The 27,597-nt window shown below is 42.2% G+C and overlaps 1 protein-coding gene across 2 annotated transcripts in view; it reads left to right on the top strand.

Annotated features, from left to right (window-relative positions):
- si:dkeyp-14d3.1 (transmembrane protein 132C) overlaps window positions 1–22,761 on the top strand; it is a 133,416-nt gene extending 110,655 nt beyond the window's left edge. For both annotated transcript variants that reach the window (XM_057033532.1, XM_057033531.1), the window contains exons 5-9: window positions 5,780–5,923; window positions 10,893–11,101; window positions 16,217–16,490; window positions 17,395–17,586; window positions 19,573–22,761. In XM_057033532.1, coding sequence (XP_056889512.1) covers window positions 5,780–5,923; window positions 10,893–11,101; window positions 16,217–16,490; window positions 17,395–17,586; window positions 19,573–20,733 — 1,980 coding nt within the window. In that variant the 3' untranslated portion in view covers window positions 20,734–22,761. The remainder of the gene's footprint in view (window positions 1–5,779; window positions 5,924–10,892; window positions 11,102–16,216; window positions 16,491–17,394; window positions 17,587–19,572) is intronic.
- Window positions 22,762–27,597: the final 4,836 nt, after the last annotated feature.

Raw genomic sequence — 27,597 nt, 5'->3', positions numbered from 1 at the left:
TTATTTTTCAATTGCTGTTGTGAAAAAAACTGAAATTGGATCACTTGGTAACAGGAACATACACTGTAGGTGTGGCTATGGGGAATGACTTTCAGTTGGTGTCATCTGAATCTCTGTTATTTGTCAAATATTTGTACAACCTGAATTAATAATATGGTCAGAAATTAATAAATAACGCTTAGTTAATTACTTTTAACCTTGGTATGTTTATTTTGCAGGCGGATAACGTTACATGACTGCACTGTGCACCGTCTTCATGCATTCATTTGCTATTCTTCTGTGCCTTGTCATTATTCTCTGTCTCCCAACAGTCACCATTCTTTCTCCTTTGAGTGTCTCTGGCCTGGAGACCCACATTTTTGTTTTCATACCTGTGGTCCCGGCCTCATCACCCTGCCCAGCCCTCATTATTTACAGCTACTAGAGCTTACCAGCTAATGATTGTAGTCATACACACATATCCAAATGTGTGTATGACACTCTCCTCTCCTCTCCTCTCTCTCTCCTCTCCTCTCCTCTCCTCTCCTCTCTCCTCTCTCCTCTCTCCTCTCTCCTCTCCTCTCCTCTCCTCTCCTCTCCTCTCCTCTCCTCTCCTCTCCTCTCCTCTCCCAGTTGACTCTGTCAACTACTTCCGTCCAATTAGACTTGTTAAAATTTGTTAAAAGTGTTCTGTAACTTACAACTACGTTTAAATCTTTGTAAAATTTTTATTCCATTTAAATTTGCTGTGATTTGTCGTGTTTGTCGCACCTCTCAGCCACTATACTGGCAGCTTTACAGCGTAGCTGAGACGATGCTAAAAGGTTACATGAACTCAGCTGGAGGCTGCTCCATGAGTCAGGAATGCTTCAAGAAGTCCGAGACTCGAAGGATGAAAACCGTGCCAATTGTTGATCAAGGCCACTTACAACGCACAGCATCATTATCGGGAAAATAATTTTTCTGAACATATACAAAATACATTTATCAAGGTTGAAAAACAGATTTTCATATAATAACAAAATTTAATTACAGGTTAAAAGTAGTAGAAAATAATACAAATGCATTAAATTAACTTTAATCACTTTAAATACTAGCTTATTCAAAAATAGACATTGTCTTTCTTTCCAAGTGGTATCCATGAACTTTCGTCACCTCTCATTTTAAATTGACTTTTAGTCTGAGCCGTCATCACGTTAATCTTCTCCAACCATCTATGGCTGACAGTAATGAGCAGATGAGATGTCCAAAGCTGGAGTAGTTTGCATGAGTCGAGGCTCCACCTCCTGCAGCCACCTCCATGCAGAGGCGGAAATGAGGAGAAGAGACGTAGGGACTTGGAGGAGAGAAGTGAACAAGAGTTAGACCTCTCATTAAAAGGCAGTGTGTTGGCTTCTCTACCGTACCACCACTTCAATGCTTTGTCACCCAGTGATGCATAGCACTGCATGGTGCGACCAAGACCTTTATTCCCAGTCTCCTCCATGTTTCTTGCTTCTAGCCAATTAAACGCCCACTGGAATAGGAGAGAGGAAGTGCCACACCGCGCAATGCACTACATGGAAAAAGGAACTGATGAAAGGACATGTCTCTTTTAGTCTACTTAATAGCTTCAGGACACTGTCTTGAGTGCTGTTTAATGTCTCAAGAAGATTATTCGCTATACTTTCCATGATTGAGCTTCCTTACACGTAGCTGCAATTTGTCACAGAGGAATTAAAATGTTTATCAGAACATGAATATTTTATTTGTCATTGGTCAAGCGAGTATTGGCTTATCCCATGTATGTTTTAATGTATTTGCTCTTGAAATGAATTACCAAATGCCCAGCGACACGTCATCAAATACAGTGATAAAAGCCCCGGTTAGGCTGCCTTTTATTAAATGTGCCTGCCCTGTTTTGGAGCTTGCTTTTCTTTCGTTCATTTTCTATAAACTGAAGTTATAGGGTGTTTAGCAGCTTTTTTCGTTTTGCTCTGCCCAGAAAACTAGGAAATCCACAGTTTAACTCTGTGTTTGACCTGCTCATTTGTTACAGGAGTCAGGTTGTTGGGGTCAGACCGGGGATGGGTTCAAGACACAGGTTAATCATGCCAGCAGGAAGAGGCGCTCACTACTTCTCATGCTGCTGGTGTCACTCAGGCTGACACCATAAATCTCACTTATTTTCAGTTACAACCGAGACACGAGTAGAAATTACAGCCCAGAGCACATTACCAGCCATAGCGGCGAGGTGAATGCTAACAGAAAGATCCTTGACAAAGCAGCAGGTTTCCTTCAGATTATTGAAGAAAGGCTGCAGTCTTTGCTATTTGTGGGGGAGGATTGGATTGTAACTAAGGTACAAAACACCCTGACAACAGCATTGTTTATTGAGAGGCGCGTGAACACAGCGAGAACATCACAATCTCATTGTTGAAAGGTGTCAGTCAGCAGCATTGAACATTGAAGCTACACTTTTCAAAATCGAACGCAGTCTCCCAAAAGCATGTGTTCCAGCTAAACATAATGCCGTCGCCATCGAGTTGGAGCGCAGAGTGAGCAAATAATGCTGAGTCCAGATCTGCCACGCTAACAGACACCTACGCACAACCACTGAGTGCTACAATCAAATCAGAAGGTGCTTCAACAACATTTAAATAAAAAAGTTGCCGGGGTATTGTACCATTTTTAACCTTTCTTTTTGAACTCTTAATGATGTCAGAGTGTCAGTTGACATTATAGGTCACATTAAAGGTGGGAAAATTTATTTGCAGCACAAATCTGACATATTAGCAGTGGCACACGGGCATTTTATACCCCTCCCCACCTGCCTGTACACCAAACTCCACATGTTTTGGGGGTTTTCCTGTCTACTGAGAGATGACTGAGCATTGCTTCAAACGTGTGCGCCATTGGTCTCCATTTCACGGCTAATTGTGCTGTCTGTGTCTGAAAGTGCAGCCCAGCGATGCATCACTGTGGGAGCCCCACACTGACTTATTACTGGTCGGTCTTTTTTTTTCCCCCACTACTCCTAACCTGCTGGGTCATGTCCAGCCAATGTAATCTAACATTGTCCTCCGCCTTCAGCAGGTCCCAACCATTTACCCCCCTCATGTATTATAGATGACCTCGTGGAAATTGAGGAAACCCAGCAGGCAGAGAATTAATTTATAGCAACCCCATTTTGGGGGAATTGAATCAAAGTCAACAGTTCAGTGATGGTGATGGTGTAGCAAACCTAACAGTACCCAACACTGTCCCAGTCAACAAAGCTGTAACAAAAGCCCGTTTGAAGATCGGGTTATTTTGGTTCTGTTGGTATTTCTTGGCTCAACTAATAAGCTCTTTAACGCTGAAGCTGAATAGTCTTAAGTATTGACGCTTCCAAACAACAATCCCGCTTTTCTCTTTTTTTGAATGGCTATCAGTCACAAGCATACAAATGTAAGGAGAAGTCTAAAGAAGTGGAATTACTGCAGATCAAAGGATGTTGTGAAAGGTCAATGCCACTGCGGATAGATCTAGTCAGTAGTTCAAAGTCGAGCGCTCAGCGTTTGTTGCTCACCGTTAAAATTATCATCGTAGTTACACTTCTCTGAAAAATATAATTACAAGTGCTTTAAAGGGGTCCTGCCCCCCACCCGAACTTACAAACCTGAGCTGAATCTATCCCGTGAAATAACCCAAACCAAAACAACTTGCAATGGGAGACTCGTGATCATAAAGACACGACGAAAAAGTTTGTGGTTTAAATGCTCAATGTGCTGACTGGTTCTCCAGAGAGATTCAGGGTCTTGGCATGGGGGCCTCTAAAGCCCGCGCTAACTCAATCCTACATGTGCGTAATTAAAACACAATACAAATTATGGAGCTATGCCATTTAACTGAAAGTATCATGCTGTCCTATAAAGAGTACACAATCAAGAGGGAACCGATTGTGTTGCTGATTTCCCTGAATGGCCACTTAGAGTTGCATTGTCGATGAGTAATTTGCTCCATCACATAATTTTGATCGAATCCTGGCGGATAATATATCACAGCAGTTGTATAAATGCATTACATAAGAAATAACAATAAAGCTTCCCATTAAGCCAAAGTGCAGCAAAAGAACAGCAAATGTAGTTAACAAAGTCGAATAAAATCAAGCAAACGCTGACAGCCGGCGAGCTGTACTTTGGTCTTTGTTCTTTGACGACTGCATAATGGTACAAGTCGATGATGTCACTGGGAAACAGACGGGTAGATTTCTAAAGAGCTTTGTCAAACAACGGTAGCGAGGAAACAGTTTCTTCTAAATTGTGTCTCAAAGAGCAGCGGACATAGAGTTGTGAGCACCGAGGTAGATGGATGATAACGGAAACCAGTCTTTTGATACCAGACTGTTTTCTGATCATTTATATACTGTAACGGCATCACATGGCTTTAGCAGCAGCTTAGAGTCTGTTAATGACTTTTTCTCACAGGGGACTTGGATGGTATTTGTAAAACAGTGGGTCCTTCAACAACAAGGTCCCTTAACCCACAGCTTTCAGCACAGTTGCAGTGTATTTAGAAGTGTGGACAGAAAAGCTTCTGGATAAACTCATTTGGCCTCTTATCTAACGTCACGCAACCTCATGTTACCTTGTAATCTGTAGGTGATCCATTGTGCTTCATAGGTCATTTAATTCAGTTTCATTTTTATAGCGCTGCAATTTAAAGAGACTTTGCCCAACCCGGAGGATGAACCCTACTTAATGGAACTACTGTAACGTAAAGAACCCATGTAATGAATGATTTGGTGCACGTACATGAAAATGTACATTATTACGCAGCTTTTGCTTTTCTTTATTGAGAAAGATTAAAAATACATACCCTCATTGTAACATTTCAGTTACAGTTTTGATACATTCTTTGATTAAAAGAAAGGTTTGTGGATTTTTACATTTTTATTTTACTTAATCATGCAAGAAAGGTGATTTGTCCGTAGAATAAGGCTATTTAAAAGAGAGGTCAGGGATCTGGAACTGACTTCCATTCCGGTATCTTTGACCCGACTCCATGAAGACTCCAAACATTTCTTTTAAAGATCCATATTCAACACTCAAAAGCTGCCGGGAGAAGAAAAGAAGCTGCTTTTAAAGGCTGCTTGGTCTCCTCCTGAACACGCTTTCGTTAGTGTGCATGTAGAAAACCTGCTTGGCTGTTTGTTTGTCGCAATTACATGTTACCTGTTCATGTATTCATAATTTGGTCTAATTGCTCACGGTTTTCAAATATGCTGATGGGCAGTTTTGTGAGCAGCCATTCGCAGTGTTGGGTAATTGCTCTCATTAATTAGCTGACTAAAGAATGTGGCAGGTAGGTTAAAAATTACATCCATGCCATAACTGGCATGGATGTGGCTCAGACAGTTGTCTTTAATTTGATGTTTACCAATGCAACTTAACTCTAAATCATCATTTTAAAAGGCATCCTTGTGTTTGTAGAATGATACCCTCGCACAAATATGTGGGGCGCTGGTCGTCTTTCAGATTTGAAGCTCAAAATCATTCCTGACTCTATATTTGAGTTTCACTTGACCCCACATGGAGAATAAATCGCCCCTCACATGAACTGTGCCTTTGGATCAGGTATTGGTTCTCTGTTAATAAATATGTTAATAGAGTGACCTCTCAATGAACAATAACTCTGGCTTACCTTCTCAAACAATCACCTTCCATCTTATTTATTCTTGAATGCTATTGTTTTTCAGGTAAAGTCAATTACAGTAATTGGTGTATTAGAGAACAGCCTTTGATGAGCTCCGTCCCTCTGTCCCTCTGTCTCTCTGCAGGACTCTGAGATTTTAAACACCGCAGTGCTCACTGGGAAAACAGTGGCCGTCCCAGTAAAAGTGGTGAGCATTGGAATAGATGCCTCCGTGGTCGATGTTTCCGATGCCGTCCAGTGTCACTCCATGGACGAAGATGTGGTGAAGGTGAATATGGGGAATATCTTTCTGACAAAACACTAAAATGCTTAACTGAGAACTGAAAAATGTTCTGAATAAAGCAGCAGAATGTTGGTGAATAATAATAATATTATTTGTTAACAGTCAGGGATGTTAATGGAATTATTAGTTCAGTTATTATTTAAAAAAACTAACTAATAAGAGAAACGGAGCATTTAATGACAACGATGACACATTGTGATGCCTTATAGACGTTACAAAAAAGGCGAATGTAGATGAAAAGATGTTCTATGTTTAGCTCATCTATAGAAATCCTTCCGAAAGGAATAAACAAACAGCAGCCAACACCATGAAAGAGAGTGTTTGATATGCGCTGACTGCTGACAGGTTGCTCAAGTTTTCTTTTATTTTTAGAGCCCCTTTTAATGCAGAGGCACAGGTCGCAAATGGAATTAAGGAAAAAGGAAAAAGAAAACTTGCACGGTGTCAGAAAGCTGGGCCAGGAGAATATGACTGGCTCTTAAATTATCTACAAAGGTTCATAAAGGTCCAGCCACAAAGTCAACTAGACTGTTGAGAGCTCCTGGAAGATGCATTGCTTCTCACCCACCTATCAGGACTGAAGAAGCATCTCAGATGAGAGGCGCAACGCTTTCAACAGTCCCGTTGATCCGTTTTAGACCTTTATGGATTAATATGACCTGGAGAGCCTCCATGGAGAACCGACAACTGAAGGAAAAAGTGTCCGTGGGCAGAGACATGGGCGTCGAAATTAGATTCTATTTTGACATTAGCCCACAGGAAATCAAGTTGCAGGAAGTTAAACCTGCATATGTGCAGTAAATAAGCAAATAAATGTCATCATTAACATGTATATGAAGGTTTTATAGAGAGAAACTGGGCAAAATGCAGACAGACAGATGGACATGTATGTGAACATGACTAATTTATTTTCTACCTGGGGAATACGTGATGAGTAAACACGTCGTGACATCACCTCTGAATTATGAATAGCTCTGCATGAGAGAGTCACTTCTGATCATTTCTATCCATATCATTACTCTGACTGTAACTGAAATTTAATTAGAAAGAATTACCCAAGGTCATGTGTTGTTTTCGTTTTTTGCTTTCAGCCTCTTCAGAGATCTTTTTTCTCAATCTAACAAATATCAACCGACACATGCAGGCCGGACTCAAACTTTTGCTTAAGTAATTATGCAGCTACATGTAAATGTGGCTTTTCCCCCCTGAATGCAGTCCAATTTGGGCCAAATGGATGGTAAATCATAGAAAAGCTATCTATAATAATCTGCCTTGAAAAAAGTTGAATATTGTATGCTCTCTATGCACAAATTCTACTGAGAAGCATTAAATATGAAGAAATGATCTTCACCTGAAGAAGATTTCAGATGTCTGTTCTTGGAAGATTTCATTAGACCAAAAAGATAAATTCAGAGTTTTATTGAAGGTTCAGCCAACACAAATAAAGCTTAGTTGTGAAAATGTCCTAAAAGAGAGAGAGCGGCTTTAAATGATCCAGGGGAAACTTTCCCAGGTGGAACAGAGGTGGAAAGTGGCAGGAAAAGAAACGAGGCAGGAAGTGGAACAGAAAACATTGCCATCGTTCACGCCATTCCAAACCTCTTATGTTTACTAGGAGGAACAAATTTAGAGGGGCCCTGAGTGAGGATACGGCAGAGCAGCCTCCACAGGAGCCTTTCTCTGGCCTGACACACCCCCAGCTAGATTTCTATCCCTCCCAAATGGAAGCCATTACATTTTGAGTTCTTGCATGAGCAGATCTGCCTTCTTCCAGATATTGTCACTATCTGAGTCAAAGCTTGCCCCCCCCAGTTAATCTAAAGCCAGGTGAGTTTTATTGGTGCATTGTTGGCAGTTGTGTTCCATTTTCTGGACTTTAGTTACATTTGGACATACAGCATTTAAATATACATGCCAAAATCATTGCCAGAGACGCTTGAATCAATAACAATGAAGCTTTAACAGCTGCTAAAGTTTTCAGCCAGAAAGCTCGCGAGGCCTCAGCACACATGCAGAGATAATACTCCACTCTGTGAGTCCTTTATTGTTTCTGTTACAGCCAAATATGCTGATATGATGGGGAGGGGTGGAAAGAAATATCTCATACCACTCTTTCACGGCCACTGAATTGCGTGTGGCAGGGCAAGGCATGAAATGGGATTGAACCAGCGTAGTGGACTAGAAGTAATCTCAGGAAAAAGAAGAAAATGAGAATATTAAAGTAAAGTACAGGTAGCTTAAATACAGTCTGTACACAATAATGGATGTAGATGCCGTATGTACGTGTTGTGCTCTTAGCATCTTTCCTCATGGCCAAGTGACATCATTTACAGATGCCAGAACAAGGACATTATGTTACACCTGTGCTGACTCTTAAACCCAATTTAAGACTGTTTACATATTTTTCCCCTGTCATTAAAATGAGAGGTGCAGCCTGCTGCTGCACACCCGTCTGGCTGCCTTTAATTGCTTCTGTCAAAGGAACTCTGTTGATGCCAGAGACCGTCTCCGTCCACCTTCATGCTCTCCACTCCCATTGCTCATATCTGTTTGGGAATGTGTCTATCTGGTGAGTTGTTAATTTCCTGGGCTCGATCCAGACACGGCCTTAATGTCCGCTGTAAGTATTCTCCTGTTAGCTGTCGAGGTTGCCTGATTAATATGGTAGAAGTTCCTCCTGGACGTTTATGATAGTGTGAGCCTGACGGACAGAGACTGTCTGATTCGCAGAGACACCGTTTAACTGCGTGCTGGGAGCGCCGTGCGCACGTTCGGACGGCTGCATGATTGGTTTAGTTGCTTTTGTTTAGATTGTTCAGGATTCTATCATAGACACTGAAGATGGATCACTGTTACTGTAAGCTGGCTGCTGCCCTATTGCCCTTTATTTAATTTCATAGACTGCCTGACATTATTATTATCATTATTATTGTGCTATACATTCAGATCTGATGATAATGATGATGATTATTATCATTATTATAATCATAGTAATATAATGTTAGTAGCTGTGACATTGCTATTATTTAGAAAGAGATCCATTTGATTCAGTCCTTATTTGGTTGCTGAACAGTTCTGTCACAATGGAATTATGTTAAAATATATACATATGAACAGTCTATTATTATTTTCATTATTTCACAACGTATTTTGAACGTTAGGGTTAACCCTAACGGACCTGCAGCTTTAGGCTCATGCAGATGCGCCACATTCTCTAGTTTGTGAGAAAATGTGAAGTGGGACCGCGGATCCTTCAGGAATACATCGGAGTCAGAAGTGCAGAAGTAAGAGAAGACCAAGCAGAAGAATGAGGGTTGATGAGGGGCAGTAACTCTCCTGACATCTTTATCAGTTCACACACACTCTGACGCTGGGAGCCTCGGCTGAATGAGGCCCATTTGCTCCAAGACTGACTGAAGCCACAGCAGCTTTTGAAGGAAAGTTCAAAAGGTTCATTAAGCAACTGTCAATTTTACGATGAAGCGTTGTACCAAACGCGTGCTCTTTGCTCTTTAATCACTGGAAGTACACATTTTTATTGACAAGGCAGCATTTACACCATGATTCTGTGAGAGCCGTGTGGCCATTAGAAACAAGGTGCTTGTGCACATTTAACAGATCAAAAGTGATGATCATTAATGAGCGGAAAAAAGCCCAAAGTGTGAGTCATGACTATCAATGTGCCGCTGTTAATCTTGACTTGTCCGAAGTTGATACTTAACATTGACAATATGATTCAACTCACGACTGAGCCTCAGCAGAGAGGAACACGTCAAGCAAGAACAAAAAGTCACTAAACTTTGACAGAAAAAGGACTAGTACTCGGGTGGAATCTGCTGCTGCTGCACTATAAAAGCATATCTCACGATTAATGCTCATAACCAGGCGGTTTCGTTAGTCGCCTCGTCTGCACTGGAAATTTTACTTTAAAAATAAATTTGGGGATGCAGCTTTGTGGTTCATTAGCAAAAGTTTACTGCAGAAAACACACGCGAGGCTGTAGTGATGTTGAAAAAGAGCAGAAGAAGCTCCAGGTTCTCTGAAGACTTGTGCCGATATGTGTTTCCAGTCACACCCTGTCTCTAAAGAAAGGCCTTTAGTTTAGCTCCACAAAAAGTCAATCAATCAATGCAGCAAACCTCCACCGTTTGCACGTAAACCAGCCAAATTTACTCTCCGTGGAGGGTTTCTGCTGGCTTTAGCTCCTGCAGCAGCATTCGAGTCCGTCACACACAAAGTTTTTAGTCACAGAGGACATCCTGCCACATCTTCATGATGAATGGCTGCCTATGGTCTTATCTCAGAGGAGGAATGACTTGGAGGTAGAATAAAAGATATTTCCATAGACCATCTACTTCAATCTGGTTCCAGCCATGGTAGTCCTGATTGCAAGAACATGAAGACAAACAAAATGAGAGAGAAAATTCTGGACATTAATCAAATGCTGGTGTGAGGAAAGGAAGAAACACAGGGGAGGTTTGGAAAACAGTGAGCAATGCAGACTTTTGCCCGTCCATAGCAGAAAATTGGCCCGCTGGTTCCATGTGCAAAGCAATCTAAGAAACAGATGGCTTTGAATTTATCAAGAGACAACTTCTCTCCTTTTACTAGTTTCCATCTGTTGGGTCTTCTTTTAGCTGTAGGCACAGCTATAATAGAAGAGCAGAGCGCGACCTGTTTTCCCAGAGGTTCAAAGATGTCCTTGCTGCTCCCGTCTTTCCCTGAGTGAACGTGGTGCAGATAGAGGACCTTTCATCTTGTTCAAAGTAGGAATTCTGTATCAGTGGGGAGCTCGGGAGTGTAGAGCCTTATAATCAACTCGGAGGGCCCGGCCAACATTGCTCACCATACAGCATATTTTACTGTGTAATTCACTGTATCGTCCCCCAGTGCAGCAATCAGAGGAGCTCCACTTAGCTGCAGCCTCTAAATCCTCCTCTCCTCTCACATGCAGGTGTCTGACAGGTGTGACTATGTCTTCGTCAATGGTAAGGAGATGAAGGGCAAAGTGAGGATGATGGTGAACTTCACGTACGGCTACCTGAGCGCTCAACTGGAGCTCAATGTGTGGATTCCTCGGCTGCCCCTCCAGATTGAGGTCTCGGACACGGAATTGTCCCAGATCAAAGGGTGGAGGGTACCCACGACGGCCCCAAGTCAGAGGTACTGTTGAGCTGTGTTGAGACTGGCTGAGCCAGTCAACAATCCAACAGATGACTGGATTACATCCCATCAGAGTCACCGCAGCCAGTCATTATGGCTTCATGTGGCGAAAAAGAAAAAGATTTTTAATTGAATAAAAATGAAAATCATGCAGATGAACACTTGCAGCTTAGACCCGTGATGTTTTAGGATGATGAGGAAAAGCTTTGGCAGTATGGTAACTGTAAGGACCAGAGTTGTGTGCATGTATGTGTGTGCGTGTGCGGTAGACGGTACACACACATCACATTGGCCATTGGACATGAATGAATGTTTCATTACCGTACATGATTTTGTACAATCAGTTTTCAAATAGTCAGCATTTGATTTGTAGGAAGTTCACCCCTCTTTCCCAAACACTACGTTAACACAGTCGTACATCATTTCAATATATTATATCCAGCCAATTTAAGATGAAGAGGAGGAAATAGAAAATGTCTTATTCATACACATTCACAAGAGATCTGTTTTAAGCGTCAGACCGGAAATCTAGTTTGTCTTAAGGCAACGTATGGTTCCATTAGGACAGCATCATGGGAAAGCTGCACGTTTGAATTGTTAGAGTCACCTTTATTTATACAGCAATGTTACAACCACCTCAGTTACCCAAACAGCAGTAAAGATTCAACAGAAATAAAATATAAATATAAATAATAACAAAGAGGACCATTAATATTAAGTGACGCTTGCACAGAAAACACTGAACCTGTGTTTATACATAGAAAGTATAAGAATAAAGCGGTTAAACCAATGGAGAACATTCCACCTTTAAAATTGTAACTATTAACGAACCCTGAACCCAGCTCATATCCATTAACCTCTGCTCAGTTTTGGAGCAGCACAAAGATTCCAGTGTCTAACGAGGAGCCTTTTCTCTGGGTGATGGTTTCAATTTCAATCATGACAGCCTCAGATAAGATGATCAGATATGTGTCTCAACATCCTCACACCTCTTACGTCCTGACTTTAGTCTGACTGAGAGTTTGTTCTTGCTGGATGAAATAAAAATGGCTGACCTGAGCAGTACAGTCCATCGTCAAGATTATCTTCAGGCGTCCTGATTAGTCCCGATCACTTGGACATCACATTATCAGAGCTGTCTGGAGGTCAGAGATCTCCCGTGGCCTCATCACGAGCAGAAGAATGTAGCACAACCTGTGCAACCGCTGCCAGGAGAGTGGAGTTTGGGACTTGGTGTTGTCCCACTCACCAGTGTGGCCACACTAATTATCCCTGCTCGCCTCTTACATTGAGTGACAGAGGTACAGCGTTCGACTAATGCTACAGCTTGTCGAGGATGTTGCCTTCTCTGCCGCTTGTATCCCTTTATCGGCGGGGACAGCCGGGTTGTGTTGTCATTGTTGATGCCAGTACGGCTGCTGATGGGCTGCGCAGAGATTCACTTCTCTCTGTCTTCTGCCCGTCTTTGTTTATCATTGGATAACAGGCATGACCTTGCAAATTAGCTGTATAGCTGCTGGTGAGACTTGGCGCGAGTCCACTGTCCATAAGCCCACCAGGACCGCGTGGATGAGACTTCTTCTGTCAGGCCAAGCTGACGAGCCTGAGCTCCGCCAGACAAAGGCTGACATAAGAAGTAAAGAGACATTAGGACTGTAAAAGGAAGTGCTTTTTTTCTGACAGGAGTACTTTTTTTTGTAGTTTTATGACTGACGCTCACTGCTCGGATTATTTTTTTTCCTTCGTATAACCTGTCAAAACAGCAAAATAAAGTTTAACCAACAGCAAATCTATATGGCAGTGTAACTCTCTGCCTACGCCTCTTTAACAAAGCTCCAAATATGCAGTATATTAAACGATTCTTCTTTTCTGTTGTAAAATATGGCTCTGCATGATAACCTTCAGGGTTCTTTGTAACCTCTGGAACAACTCAAAGGCATGTTTCTAAAAACTAATGCCAGGTTTAGGATGCTCAACAGAAATGTTGTCTTTGTCCCTGACAAAGGAGGTAAAGCTCCAAATACATCCAAGGGGCAGAGTTTTAGTCATCACACTAGATGAGACACAGATGTAGAACCACATCCAAATCGTTTTTGAATAAAACAAGGAAAAATCAAAAGATTTACCCTCACAAATTGAAGTGTGTTTTTAAGGGATTAATGGTTGGCTGGAGTTCAACATGAAGCTGTTTATCTTGTGCTTCACTTTTACCGTGTAAAACGCATAACTGCACCATTCAAACAGCTTTAACACCATCAACATGCTGTCTAAATGACCTTCATCAGTTTATTAACGCAGAAAATGGAGGAAAGTACCAAAAACAACAGCTGTGATGGGGCACAACAAAAATAAGCAGGGCATCAATATGCAGCATGTCCGCTGGAGTCACAACTGGAAAAGGGACTGAGGCGGAAAGAAGAGCGGAGCAGGTTGTTCTCGGTGTGATTTGTTATTAGATTAACATTAGATCAGATTTGCAATGGCTGCGAACGCACCAGCACGAGACTGGTTGGATTTCACCATCAGGGTGTTTACTCCAACATCAATTATACCTGAGCGCTGCTGTGGAAATATAAATATAGAAATGCTTTTCAACAGCAAATCACTTTAACAGGACCAAAACTGCCTCTGCCTGTCTGTCAATCAATTCTTGTTTATCAGTTTGCCTTCTTTATAAGTAGAATATACAATATATAAGTTAATTTTGAATTATTTCCACTTAAATTAGTTCTATGCTTTTGGAAACCTGATTTGCAAATAATAATAAGTGCGTTGGTGAAATGCCAAAATGCGCATTGAGCATTTTTGAGCGTGTCTTTTAAATTCAACGTGTGTGTGTGTGTGTGTATGTGTGTGTGTGTGTTTGGTTTCAACTGTATGTATTTGTTACATTTAAGAATATAAATGTTGAAAATATGACATCTTGGGATTAATTAGAATAATGCAATGAGAATTTTGATCAGGTGTTTATTTTAGTAATTTATGTATTGTTTCGCGCACTATGTGCCAGAGTGATAGTTACAACGTGCATTAATCGGTAAAGTAAACAATGCATCCTGGTTTATCTATGATGTCTACAGCAGGCTGGCCTATAGCCACCGTGAACTAAAGTACCCTGATGAGGCAGCTGTTAAACTTAAACTAGTGAGACAGAAATAAATCCATCTTTCAGGGGATTTCTGATGCAGTGTTCTACAGGCTTGAAAATTACATTAAATTCCAAGCGGAGGAGTCAAAATTCATGAATATGCATTAAAAGTGTCGTGTTAGGGCTGCTGGGGCTGTGATCTGCTATTTTAAGGCGACGTTACAAGCGTGTCTGGAATGACTCTTAAATTGAAAGTTCATACGCAGCATCCAGAAAGACATCAGCAGAACGACACACAGCAGGTTTATGCCAGAATTTATCATGTTAACTCAGTTCAACATTTGGTGTATTAAAAGGAAATGCCCACCAGCTGCTTTTTGGAATAATTATTTTTTAGCTATCAAAAAAAACATTCCTTTCTAACACACAATGACTACAACAAAGGAACTACCCCACTTTTCCTCTAACAATGAGTGAAATTAATATGAAAAAGAAAAGGTGAAATCAGACTTTTAGACGCCTCAAACTGCAGTATGAGACCAGACTCTTGCTCCGTGAATTGGAATAAATGTTTTTTGTTCACGTGAGGGTGAGTGAGATGATCTGGCCTCACTGTCTCTTTGTCCATCTCCATAATATCACTAATATTTGGACCACGTGTGAGCAAACAGTCCATCTCATGGGAAAATTGCCTTAGTTTTTGTGCTACAGGCTATAAAGATATATGGGACTACAGAGCCACCCCTCATAGCCATGTACTCTCCTGTCAGTCATTAATAGTCAATGAGACATCAACAAAGAAAAGGTTTAAGGTTTTTGAATAGCAGAGAGATTTTTTTTTTACATAAAGTATAAAAATAAGTTTACACTGCATGAAAGGTGTTTTTAAAGGCTTTTTTTCACCCTACTGGCAAGAAAAGTTTATCAAAGGGTATATGCCTTTGCTTTAGAACACACACACACACACACACACACACATACACACACAACCTAAAGGAGTTGTTATTATTAATAAAGTCAGCTTTTCCTCTCCAAATGGCTCGGATGCAGTTGTGCTGAATTCTGAAATCCAAAGGTGTCCATAGTAACACTCATTTCTTCCTTAAACACCAGTCGTTCAGGTGCATGTGAAATTGTCCCTGCCAGCAAAGCTTTTAAGTCTCCAAATCTCATTGTTCTTTCAGCTCGTCTGTGAATCGTGCAGCCAGCAGCATATTTATTCCTTCTGCATCACAGGCAGTCCGATTTGTCAAGGGATTGGGAAAAGACAAGAGGAGTTGATACCATAATCTGGAAAATAAACCAAAAAAAGAGAGAGATTAATTTATTTTCTTCCTTTATTTATTATTTATTTTACGTGGAATGCCCCCCCCCCGTAGATCAAGAGAGCAGTCGCTAAGTTGATTCTATAAATTCAAGCACTGAAATAGCTTTCCAAACATGCTTTATTTGTTGTTTAATTTGTCAAAGCAAAGAGGAAAATATAGAATGGGAAATTGCAGCAGTACAATAACCATTTGAAGCTAGTTTTTCATACCGGGAACAATTTCCCTGCTGAGAATGAGTTGAATCTCTGTTGGCTGATTTGTTGCCTGAGGTAATAAAATTAGATTTGTGAGCAACAGAGCAATCAGCAAGGCTATTAAGTAAAGCAGTAAGGAGGATATGAGAATTCACAGATCAGCTTCAAAAGGATGGAGGAAACACTGAGGAAGACAAATGATAGAACAGACTGATGCACTCTTAATGGCCTAATCAACAATGCAGAATTTAGATCTGAGCTTTGTTGAGTAAACACCCCAGTGTGAATAAATCGAAATGCAACCTGTATATTCAGTGGTTCAATTAAACTACTACAGGAAATGTCATTTCAAATGTCATTTTGACTTGACTTAAATATGCTGTATATATAAATATATATATGCTCATATAATTACTCAGTTTTATTGAGTTTGCATTGTGAAACACTTCTAAGAATATTGTTTGTTAACTACAGTTTGTGCACTTTTCATCGTTCCAACCATTAGGTCCACACGGGACAGTGAGGACGAGGATGATGAAGACAAACGAGGACGAAGCTGCACTCTGCTGTACCAGCACGCCATGATCAGAGTCCTGACTCATTTCATGGCAGAGGCGGCTGATCCTCGAAGCCAGACCAGCTTCATGCTGGGTTCTGATTGGCAGGTTGACATTACAGACATGGTGTGGGACTTCCTGAAGGTAGAAGACCCACAAATTGCTCAGCTACTAGACAGGAAGGTACTGGTTGGACAAGGCCCTGGAATGACCACTATCCAGGTAGGACATGTCTTTGTTAAGCTCCAGATTTCTTCTTCTAAGTGGGTTTATATTAGCTGAAGGTTTTTAGTAGTTCCTGAGTTCAACCCTTCCGCCATCTACAAGGTGTCCTCACCTCGCGAGCCTGCTCCACGTCCATCCCAGTCGTTTGGAAGGAATGTCTCAGCTCGGCGAACAGCAGTGTTACGCCCCTGTGGTTTGACTTAGAAGCCGCGTTACATCCGGGATTCATCATAAATATTGTTTGACTTGCTACTTCACTTGTGAGGCAAAAATGTTCCTTTCCTCTGGATTACCAGCATTAATCAAAGGCAACGGGCTTCTTACCTACAGCAGGCTGGATGGCAGCCAAGCTGAGTCGGTGCTTGATGTGCCTTGCCTGAGTAAAGAGATAAAATAAAAAAGTAGTTTCCGTGTAACAGTTTGCATATTGCACAGGGGCGCGTGGGCCTTTCATGTTAGATGAAACACTCGGAAAGACATTCTAAATCACCTATAACTTGCGGTAATCTCCTTTTTTCCATATCGGTGACACTTCTGCTAAAAGCTTGTTGATGGGATGCAGCCTGGACTTGCTTGTCAATCAAAAGCTGTGACCGGCTTCTCATGTGGATATTCTCTTGATGAAGTTTCTCTAGGTGCTTTTTCACAGCTTCGCCCGCGGTTGCAGTTGCCACTGCTGATTTCTCCTGGGAAGGCTCCAGCAGGAAATGAAAAAGTTTCCATTAACAGACCTATACAAGGTTGCGTCACTGTCGTGGAAGCGCAGGCGTAATTGTTCTAACCAACACGTCCCGAGTTACTGCCTGACAACCACATTTGTTTGAAGGGGATATTGCAGGTAAAAAAAGAGAAAAGCCTCCCGGTTTCATCTTTGCTTTTTCTTCTTCTGGCTGTCCCACAGGTACTGTCTCCTTTGTCCGACTCAATCTTGGCAGAGAAGACTATCACAGTGGTGGATGAAAAGGTGACCATCACAGAGTTGGGGGTCCAGCTGGTTAGCGGACTGTCAATGAACCTGCAGCTCAGCCCAGGTAGCAACAGGGCCATCCTGGCGACTGCAACCACACAGGAGGTCCTACAGAGTCCCAAACAGGTCAGGACGCGGTCGCTGGCCTCTCATACTTGAAGGCAGATTATTAGACATCATACTGGATTTTATTTTACACCACCATAGTTGCAGGATGAGGCAAAATACACTAAAATACAAAAGTAAATGAAGATCAAATTTATCAAAAGTAATGAAAAATCACATTGAAATGTAATATTGAGATGCACAAAAAGTTTATCAGGAAATAGAAATGCTCAGGACACCAAGAGGATTAAGTTAGCTTAGTTTAGCTTTTAATCTTACTTACTTTTAATCTTTAAGATGTGAGTGGTGATGGTTTAGATTTTTTTCTCATGGTGTATTAAATATTTGCTAGCTTAATAACATTCGACAAGGGTATTCGGTAAAAGCCAAAATGCCAAAAATGCTTTCTGAAGTTTTCCAAATTCAACAATCTTATTGCCAGATTTCATTTCACACCAGAAGCATCCCCAATTGAGCAATTTTACAGCCAGGCATTTGCAAGCGTGCATGTGCTTATGGGCATGTGTCTGTTTGTCACACACCATCTCTAACAGTCTCAAGAGCCTCACTATTGTCAACTAGGTTTGTAATGGAAAGGAAGGCTTCATCCAAGAACATGTCAAATCAAGGCAAAAGCAAACTTATGACTCACAGGCCTCATCGGGGTTCTGCTGGGCTTCTCCATGGCGCCGTCACCTCTTTGATCTGTCCATCAACACTTCCCACGCACATTTTCTGAACTGCCCCTTTTCCTAGCTGGGAGTCCAGACAATCAGAAGGCAAAGATCTGCCCTATCTCCACATGCACTGTGACAATAAGGGAACCCCATCCTCAGTAAGTCCCCAGCATCAGTAATTAGGGAGCGCTGTCACACCACAGTGGGTATCTGGGTGCCTTTGGGGATTTATCCCTCTTCATTATTAAAAGCCAAATCGTGCTGTATTGAAGAAGGGGATGCCTGTAAGATGCTCTTGTAGGGCAATTTTTAACACACACTCTCTATATAATATTTCAGTTTGATCTTGACGTATCTCTATCCCTCCAGTTTAGAGAAAATACTGAAATAGCTTGGCCACATAACACAGAGGCCAATCTTGGTGCTAGAAGAGAACTGAAAACTAACAAGCATCAGTTGGAATGAATAGCTTTAAGTATTGTCTTACAAAGACACTTCATTTAACTATTTCTCTGAGAGCAAAACACAACTGAGCGATGACGAAAACTCAGCTGTGTCTGGATCTTGTGTATTATTGCTTCTATTTGTTGTTTTTTTCCATTTCGAACACCTTTTAATGCCATTTTATCTGAAAGAATGCTCAGCTACCTGTGGAGGTTGTTGGCAGAGAGAGTGATAGAAATTAACAACAAACCCTAAAGGATCTAAGACATACAAATGTCTCGATGTGGTTTTTCTGTGCTTACGGCTACAGTTTTATCATGACAACACATGTGAGGCTTTTACCAGGCTGTAGATAGCCTTAGAAAGCGAGAGTTGATTTATATTTTATGACCTTGAGATTCGTCATTGGTCCTTTTTGTGATATGTTTATTGTGTACATGGGTCCAATCCAAACACTGAATCCATCATTTACTTTTCTTTGTACGACTGACCTGAATGCTGTTGTACTGCCCTTTTCTCTCTTCAGCTTTAGGACTTCATAAATCATCATTTTTTCTATTCCTCTTTTTTTCCTCCCCCCTGTTATATCTCCCCTTCCTCCTTGACCCAGTGGTCTGTCAACACGAGGGTCCCCTCATATCAGCCTGGTTCTGCTTAAGGTTTCTTCCTATTAAAAGGGTTTTAGATTTTTATTCCTGTTACAGTGTCTGGGTTTCTGAAAAGCAACTTTTTGATTGTGTCAGATACAATGTGAAGGACATTGAATTGAATTGAATTGAATTGAATTGAATTGAATTGAAATGCTGTGTGTGGAATATGCCCCTAAAAGTTGATCCTTTTAAGGAAAATGTTAACATTTCTTTTTTCATATCATTTGTTTCCACAGGAGGCCTTGATCAGTGCCTGGCTGCAGTTCAGTGACGGCTCTGTGGCTCCTCTAGACCTTTACAATCCGGATTTCTTTGTGCTGACGGCTACTTCCTTAGATGAAGAGGTTGTGACAGTGCAGCAGCACCCATCATGGAAGTGGCCTGTAATTGTGACAGAGGCTGAGGGCCAAGGGCAGCTGGTCAGGGTGGAGATGACTGTTTGCGAGGTTTGCCAGAAGTTCAAGCGCAGAAGCATCCTGGCAGCAGGGAACTGCCATGTCAGAGTTAAATTTGGTCAGAGTGACAACTCAAGAGGCGGAAGCATCGACTACTACAGCCCAGATGGAGATGATCTGGAGAGCAGAGACAGGAAGGACAGGACCAGCTTCAATACCCTTTACTTTGGCAGCTCTGTCTCTGACATGGAGGATGGGGTGTTGAGGAAAGCCACCACCACCAAAAGCGCAATAATGCGGAGACCTAATGGGGACAAACTCTCCGATGACAGCCAACACAACATGCCACTTGATTTTGCCGACTTACCTGCACAAGTGGATCTCCCCCACAGCAGAAATGTGGACAATGACCTTGTTCAGACAGCCCGCGGGCTGACAGACCTGGAGATAGGTATGTATGCCCTGCTAGGAGTCTTCTGCCTCGCCATTCTGGTATTTCTTATCAACTGCATCTCCTACACCCTGAAGTACCGCCACAAAGAGCTCTCCATCGAGGGCCAGGAGAACATAAACCATGCCCACGACTGGGTGTGGCTGGGCAATGACGCTGATCTGATTGAGAGCCAAATCAGCCTGTCACCCCAGCCGGAGGAACAAACCTCTATAATGGACTCAAGCAGCGGACTGGAGGAGGGCAGCCACCTGCTGAACGGAGGCTCTGCCCAGAAGAACGTGCAGGGCCAAGTGCATCGAGCAGCTGACCTGGGGTCTTTAGTCAAGGACGGCAAAGGTGACTCACCCACCACCAAGCGGAAGCGAGTCAAGTTCACGACATTCACCACCATCCCATCAGACAGTACTTACCCCACTGTGAACACACTGACTAGAAGCCACAGCCAGGACATTAAGTGGGTGTGCAGAGACATGGAGCTCGGAGACTCTAAGGAGTTGCGCAATTACATGGAAAGGTTGAATGACAATGCTTTGAAGGAGATGGCATAATGTACCATGTGCTCTTCTGGCAAACTCACCCTTTTGCCTTTCAGAGGAGAATAGGACCTCGAGTAGGTGAACCTTTACTTCAATCTCATCCCAAAACTGCCAAAGGGTCATTACATTCAAGAAGACTGTCCTGAATTCAGTGAATTGTTACCATATAATCACACAAGGTGGATCTTCTCACTGTTTATCTAATGATTGACCTTTATATCCACTTTCTTACTACAGCATTAAGAAGGTAGTTAAGATCCAAGAACAGGCCGCCAGGAACGCTGGCCCATAATTTGCAGATAACTTGTAGATTTAAAATAACATTTGTAGGTAGATGTTATGAATGTGTGCATAGTGGTTTTGGAAGTTTTGTAAGACTTAAAATATTAATTTCCTTTGGCAGAACTTTATTCTTTAAAGCAGAAGGTAATTTCTGCATGTGGCTGGAGAAAAATGAAAAAAGAGAGAGGAACAGCGGCACAAATCACTGGTTGATACTCACGAGGTCATAGGTTTGCATTATGGACACTAGGGACATGCAAATTGACAATGCCGTGCCAGGAAACCTTCAGAGAACTGCAGAGGTACCGTTGAGCAAGGTACCAAATCCCCAAATGCTGGGTTGGGGTCCTGCGACGATCTGTCCAGGGGTTGTACCCCACCTTCGCCCGTATGCAGCTGGGATAGGCTCCAGCACCCTCCCTGTGACATAGTGGTCAAGAAGAAGAAAAGTTAAAGATCAACAATGTCTGAAGATGACAAAAACTGTCCCTGCTGATATTTACGACCGTAAAGCTAAACGGGCGAGAATCCAAACGCGTGTTTGCTTGAAGATTTCAAAGAACTTTTGATTTAACAGAAAGACCCTTTGACTCCTGAAAAAAAAAAAGAAACTTTAAATTTTGTTAAATGTTGTGTAAATACTGAAAAACTTTAGTATGGACTTCTAATTTTAGCCCTGCATTAAAGGTGCACTGTGCGATCTTGCATGGCGTCACTTCGTTGACGTTTGAAGTAAACAAAAAACAAATCAGGGCAAGCTGGCCCCTCCCCCCTCCGTGTTTGTAACCGTCATGAACGCACTTCAAAGTCGAAATCGGACTTGTGCTATGATAACGTTGCTAAGATGACTGAGCTAACTCCAACTGTGAGTAAATTTGCCATCATACCTGCAGGTGCACTAAACCCTGCCCCCTCCCCAACCATCTTGTCGGTGATTGGCTGGAACGTGGTTTGTTGTGTTTTGGTGCACAGCCTGTCCCCACAGTGCTTTTTAAATGCTTACAGCGCCCATGTTGTCTCCAGACAACAGGCTTTTTCACAGTGTATTCAGGAGGCAGGCGGATGAACCCGAGATGCTAACGGAGATCGCCTAGTGCACCTTTAAGTATTCAATGTTTCCTCACAGTATCTGAGTGAACTTTGTTGTGTATTTACTCATTGACTTGTGTTCTCATACATTCTGATTAAGTAACCAACCTATAACATTTCATTTTTAGCCCTTAATAACATTTCTGGACCACCATCATAATTTTCAAACCTTAATTTTCACACTTTTCACTGTTTATCATAAACATATTTAATTTTCTCATTCTCAGTTTTTGGAGTTTTTGGAGAAAATACTTTGCAGCTGCAGATTTGAGTCAAGAATTGTTTCAGTCAAGAATATACTAAGTTCATCAATGGTTCTGAGGAGAAATTGGGCTCGCAGCGGCGCCTTTTACACATTTAAGCCACATTATTTTGAAAGCACAGCATCTATCTGCAAGACAAAGATCAATTTCCTTGGATTTGAATAGTTATTTTAATCTCTTAAACTCCAAAAGTTATGTTATTTTCGTCCCTCTTTTCTGGACTCATTCTTTTAGACACATTTTCTTCTTGTCTCACGTCCCTAAAGGTAACAGCATTCCCATTCTTCAACCCAAGATAGTAGAGCTGTCATGTGTGTACTCAACAGTCCCCAAAGCATTGTACTGTTGCTCTGTATATTATATTTTCATAGCATTAAAAATGATACACAACAATGTCTAAAAGGCACCATTGTGAGGTCACTCGTTTGTCATGAGGGAACAATATACTGATCAAGACAGCCGATGATATAAATGGACTTAAAATTAAAAGGCTGGCCAACATGGAAATGTGACATTCGCTGACACCGCTGGTGTGGTTTAAGTTTTGTGAGCTTTGATGAAAATACTCATTTCAATCCTGTTAACCCCTGCTCCCAGTGACTCCAAGGAAAGCATACCAATGGCCATCTGGGAACAAATGAGTTCTTCATCTCTCGGGAATAATGGCAAGGGAATGTTTTGCTTTTGGAAATGGATCTTTTATTATTCCTATAATTGCACAAATAATAATCATCTCTGAAAACTGGGCCAACAAAGGCAGTCGGCTGAAAAATTGCATTTTGTCATTATCGTCACAATGGTTGTGACTGATGTTGCTGCACTTTTTTCTCTGGTATTAACAGAGAAGCGTCCACATTATGGTATGTGGATCAGACTGTTAATCAGTACTGCTCGTTACTTCAGCGGCAAGAGGAAATGTTAGAAGCTTCAACAAACACTAGCGGCTACTCGGGGAGTAATTAAGAACCAGCCTTTTCACTTGTTCCCTTTTCCACTGTTCCGCTGCTGTTGTGGATGAAAATCCCTAAATAAACACATAAAATTGGAAAGATTAAAAACAGCTTTGATAATAAGTAAATTCAGTCATTCAGCAGTTTTCCTCTCTTTTCACAAGTTGCATTTTTAACAGGATCTTCCAACCGGCAGCAGTTTTAAAATACATGTTGCATTGCTTATTTGTTCAATATTCTATATTTGACTCAACAGAATAGGCTGTATGGTTAAAGATTAACTCCAAAAGCAGTCAAAAATCGTAGCTTAAACATTGATTTTTTTTTCCCTCAAATGAATTCTAACAAATTTGCTTTTCGCCCCGTTTAGTTATTTCAAAATAAAGTGTGTTTGTTGACGTGGCTCTTAAATTCGGAGCGGTTACGTTCATCATTTCCCAGGAAAATCCGAGGGGAATCCTGCTACCTAGATGCAGGTAGCGTGTGTGAGGAATTGTGTTTCTAAACCCACAGTGGGTTGTTCAGTTATGACACATAGCTGCAAAAAGCCGTAGTTTGGGGAAATCTGTGCCTTCCCATGATCTTCCTTGGAGATCTTGAGCAGGGGGAGTGAACTCATCTCCTGTGTGCACAGGGAGGATATATGTGTTTCTGCTGCGGACTGATTTGATCATATCTACAGGCTCCTCTGTGAATTTTCTGGCTGTATTTCTGTTGGGGGGGGGGGGGGGGGATGTGAAAGGGGTCGTGTTCTGCGTGTGTGCTGGGATCCTGGCTTCTGGGCTCAGTCCATGGGCTGTGAAGGGGGGGGGATCTATGAGGGATTTAGCTGTCAGGCATGATTGATGGAGGTTCTTCTGTAATTAAAACTATCCTGCATCATTATTCAGTAGCATCGGTAGCAACAGCGCAGCCCACTGAAGCCTCTTCGGCTCCACCACCGGGTCTCCTCGTGTTCGCCGGGCTTGAGCAGCGTCTTGACCCCCTGAAAAGAAAATAAGAATTCTTCCCCCGGCCTCCATCTTAAATAGACTTTTAATTAAATTGATGATGTGAGACCAGTAAACACTGGCTAATGGTTGGCTTTGCTCCCTGAGGTCCTAAGTGTCAGGTCCACATTTGAAATGCACAAATGATTACACTTTTGTTGACTTCTGGTTAATTTCCAGTTGACAGATTTGACAGCCACAGTCAAACCGCCGACAATGGCAGCTTGAATCTCTGGTCCAACCAAGTTCTTCCAGATGGAGCTGCAGGAAATCAAAGACAACATGTTCATGAAACCGAAACCTTGTGCCAAATTGTTGTCTTGTTAACATTGTGTCCCACAGGACCGGCGCTCCTAAAACGGGCACAACACGCAGGTTTTCACGCAGAGTAACTTTCCTCATTAGAGTTCTTGACTGGCTACATTCAGCCTCTGCTGCCATTCATGCTATCAGTTCTAATGGTGGATAAGAGCTTTCTGTTACACAAAAGGATAAAAGGCAAAGCCACACTGTGTAAGTTTGCTTTTATTACACAGTGTGGCTTTGCCTTTCATTCTTTCATTCTACCTCTTCTACCTACCCAGTCAGGGCTGTGCTGTGTGGAGAGAGCTTGTTTTCTCATGTTATTCCTGGAGTTCCCATTTTTCTGCAGTTATTCTGAAGCACACAGAGACAGATTTGTTTGACAGTCTCTGTATGTCAGTACTCGGTTTATGTAGTGACCTAAAAGCTGCCATATAAAGTTACATTTTGGGTGCTTTCGGTTCCTACAAGGACCCCTGCAGCCAAGCCTACCTCCTCAGAAATGGAATTACCTGTTGTGATGCAGTCACAGCAGCTGTGATTGAGCCCCATGTTTGCCATATATTTCCTTTAAAGCTTTCTTCTTCATTTCCTTCCATCCACTGAGGAATTAAAAAGAAACACTGCACGTGAGTGGTGCACGGATGTGACAGATCACAGATGCCATTGCAAGAACAGCTAAATAGCAACAGATCGTGAAATGAAACATCTGCAAAGCGGCTCAGAAGAGACCTGAAGGCTGGATGAGGATGGACCTGCAGTGACTCAGACATTCTGCCACAAAATGTCTGCGTATTAAAGTGAGAAGATGTGTTGGGATGAACCGAGACCACGTGGAAGTAGACAATCAACTGACGTGCACAGGCCTACAGGTCGCAAGTGACCAGAGACCCGCTTAGAAGAGAAAACGTTCCTAAATCTCGGAGCTGCTGCAATAGTATTCATATGTAATATTTGAGGAATTCTTGTTATTCTCTTGACTCGTCACCTCTTTTTATGATTTTTACAGCCTAAATTGTTAAGTGGTCTCTTACATGTGCTGATCGATCGCTATTGACACTGAATACAAAAGATTGTTAAATGAGACACGCCAAGCAGACTCGATTCAGTGTCTCCGTGGTGGGTTCCAGGCCAGGAGGTAATTGCCCATTTTATTGGAGACACTCGCTGATGTACAATAGAAACCCAAAAGAAGCCTTGGACGTGATCAACACTAGAGAATGTGTTCATCACTTCATTTCTCTGAATAAACAACTGGCACAAACCACTTCATCCTTCACAATCACATCGTAACCTCACAATCTCTTCAGCAATGCTCAACAATCACCCAAATACGTCTTTTCAGGATCAGCCGGTCCCTGCAGATCCGTGCAGCATCGGCCAGAACGGCGGCGCTCCTGCAGTGGCTGCAGGATTTCTCTGCCAGTAAGAAAATAGCAGAAGGTCAGGGGGCTCCTGAGACACACCTGGCTGGAGAACTTTATTGTTCTACGTGGGAGGAACATTTATCTTGACACCGGTACAGTTTTGTTGGAGTCGAGCTCAACTCTGTGGGAATAAAAAGCACGAAAGCACAGGCCCTACACATAAGGAAGGCACCGGTTGATGATGTAAGGCCACAAAGATCTATGCCACTAAAGATTTTCATGGTTTCTTATTTCACACTTCGTCTGTCTGAATGGAAGCTCGTGTTGGGCTCAACACAAATCCCTCATTTGGGAGTCTGTGATTGATTCTAGAGAAAAACACCAACAGAACCTTTAACATCAGAAAACCCACTTAGTGAAATACCTTGAAACTGACCAGAGTAATGAATACAAATTGACTTTAATGTCACGTGTGAAGATCAGACATAATTGGTGAACTGTGGTTGCCAAGAATCATTAAAAAAATAAATGACAAGTCAAACTGCACTGGTCCACACTGATGGTACCCTCATCCCAACCTTCTGAGGCAGCTGGTGCAATGAAGCAATTTCTGTACCTCCCAACGAGACTCCTGCACCTGCTGAGTCACGGCAGCCCAAACCTTTTCGGCAGGTTTGAAGGCTGCTTCTCCAGCCTGCATGTTTCAGCTCCTTCCACGGATGGTGAAAAGGATTTAGATCAGCGCTCAGCGAAGGACACTTCAGAATAGTAAAAGCTTCTGCTCTTAGCAATTTTAGAGTGTCACTTTCTGTGTGTTTTGGGCCATTATGCTGTTGCAGAAGCCCTGACCAAACTGAGACCAAGCTTTCTGACACTGGACAGCACATTCCGCTCCAGTCCAGTGCCTTAATAGTCTGGGGATTCCATTGTGCCCCCATAAAGACGCCAGTTGTAGCAAAGCAGCCCCACAACAGACGTTTCACAGCAGGTACAATGTTGTTTTCTTTGAAAGCTTATCTCAATAAACTGGAATATCATCCAACAGTTTATTCTTTTCACTAACGAAACACGAATTTGATATAGATTCATCACACACGGACTGATGTATGTTTCAAGGGTTTATTTCTAATTTTGAGGATTATGGTCCACGGCTGATGAAAACTCCAAATTACAGTAGCGCGTAAGACAAACAAACCAATACAAAAAGAAATGTTGGACTAAAAAGCACGAGGATGTTTGGTCTGGGCTCCTCCTGCATGAGTGACTGCAGTAATGTAGCTCCGCAGGGAACCCATCAGGCTGAGGCCCTGCTGAGATGCTCTGGAAGTGCAGGTTGCTTTGATAGTGGCCTTCAGCTCTTCGGTGTTGTTGGGTCTGATAGCTCTCATCTTCCTCGCCACAACGGTCCATAGATCCTCCCTGGGCTTCAGGGATACCAGAAGGTTCTTAAACCTGATATTTTGGCAGTGTGGACAGGTGCTTGAAAATCTCCCGGTTGGCGGCTGCTCTGGCCTTGGATCTGATCAAACCCGGCGCACCCGTAGATGCACCTGCTGATGCCACTTGCTGAAAAGCTCCGGCTTCATCTCATCTTTCCAAAACATTCTTTGCCAATGTGCATTTTGCTGGAATC

This window comes from Takifugu flavidus, chromosome 5 (genome assembly GCF_003711565.1).
Source record: "Takifugu flavidus isolate HTHZ2018 chromosome 5, ASM371156v2, whole genome shotgun sequence".
In the NCBI taxonomy this organism is placed as follows: Eukaryota; Metazoa; Chordata; class Actinopteri; order Tetraodontiformes; family Tetraodontidae; genus Takifugu; species Takifugu flavidus.
Note: the sequence above shows the minus strand (reverse complement) of the source record. Positions and strands in the feature narration are given on the sequence as shown.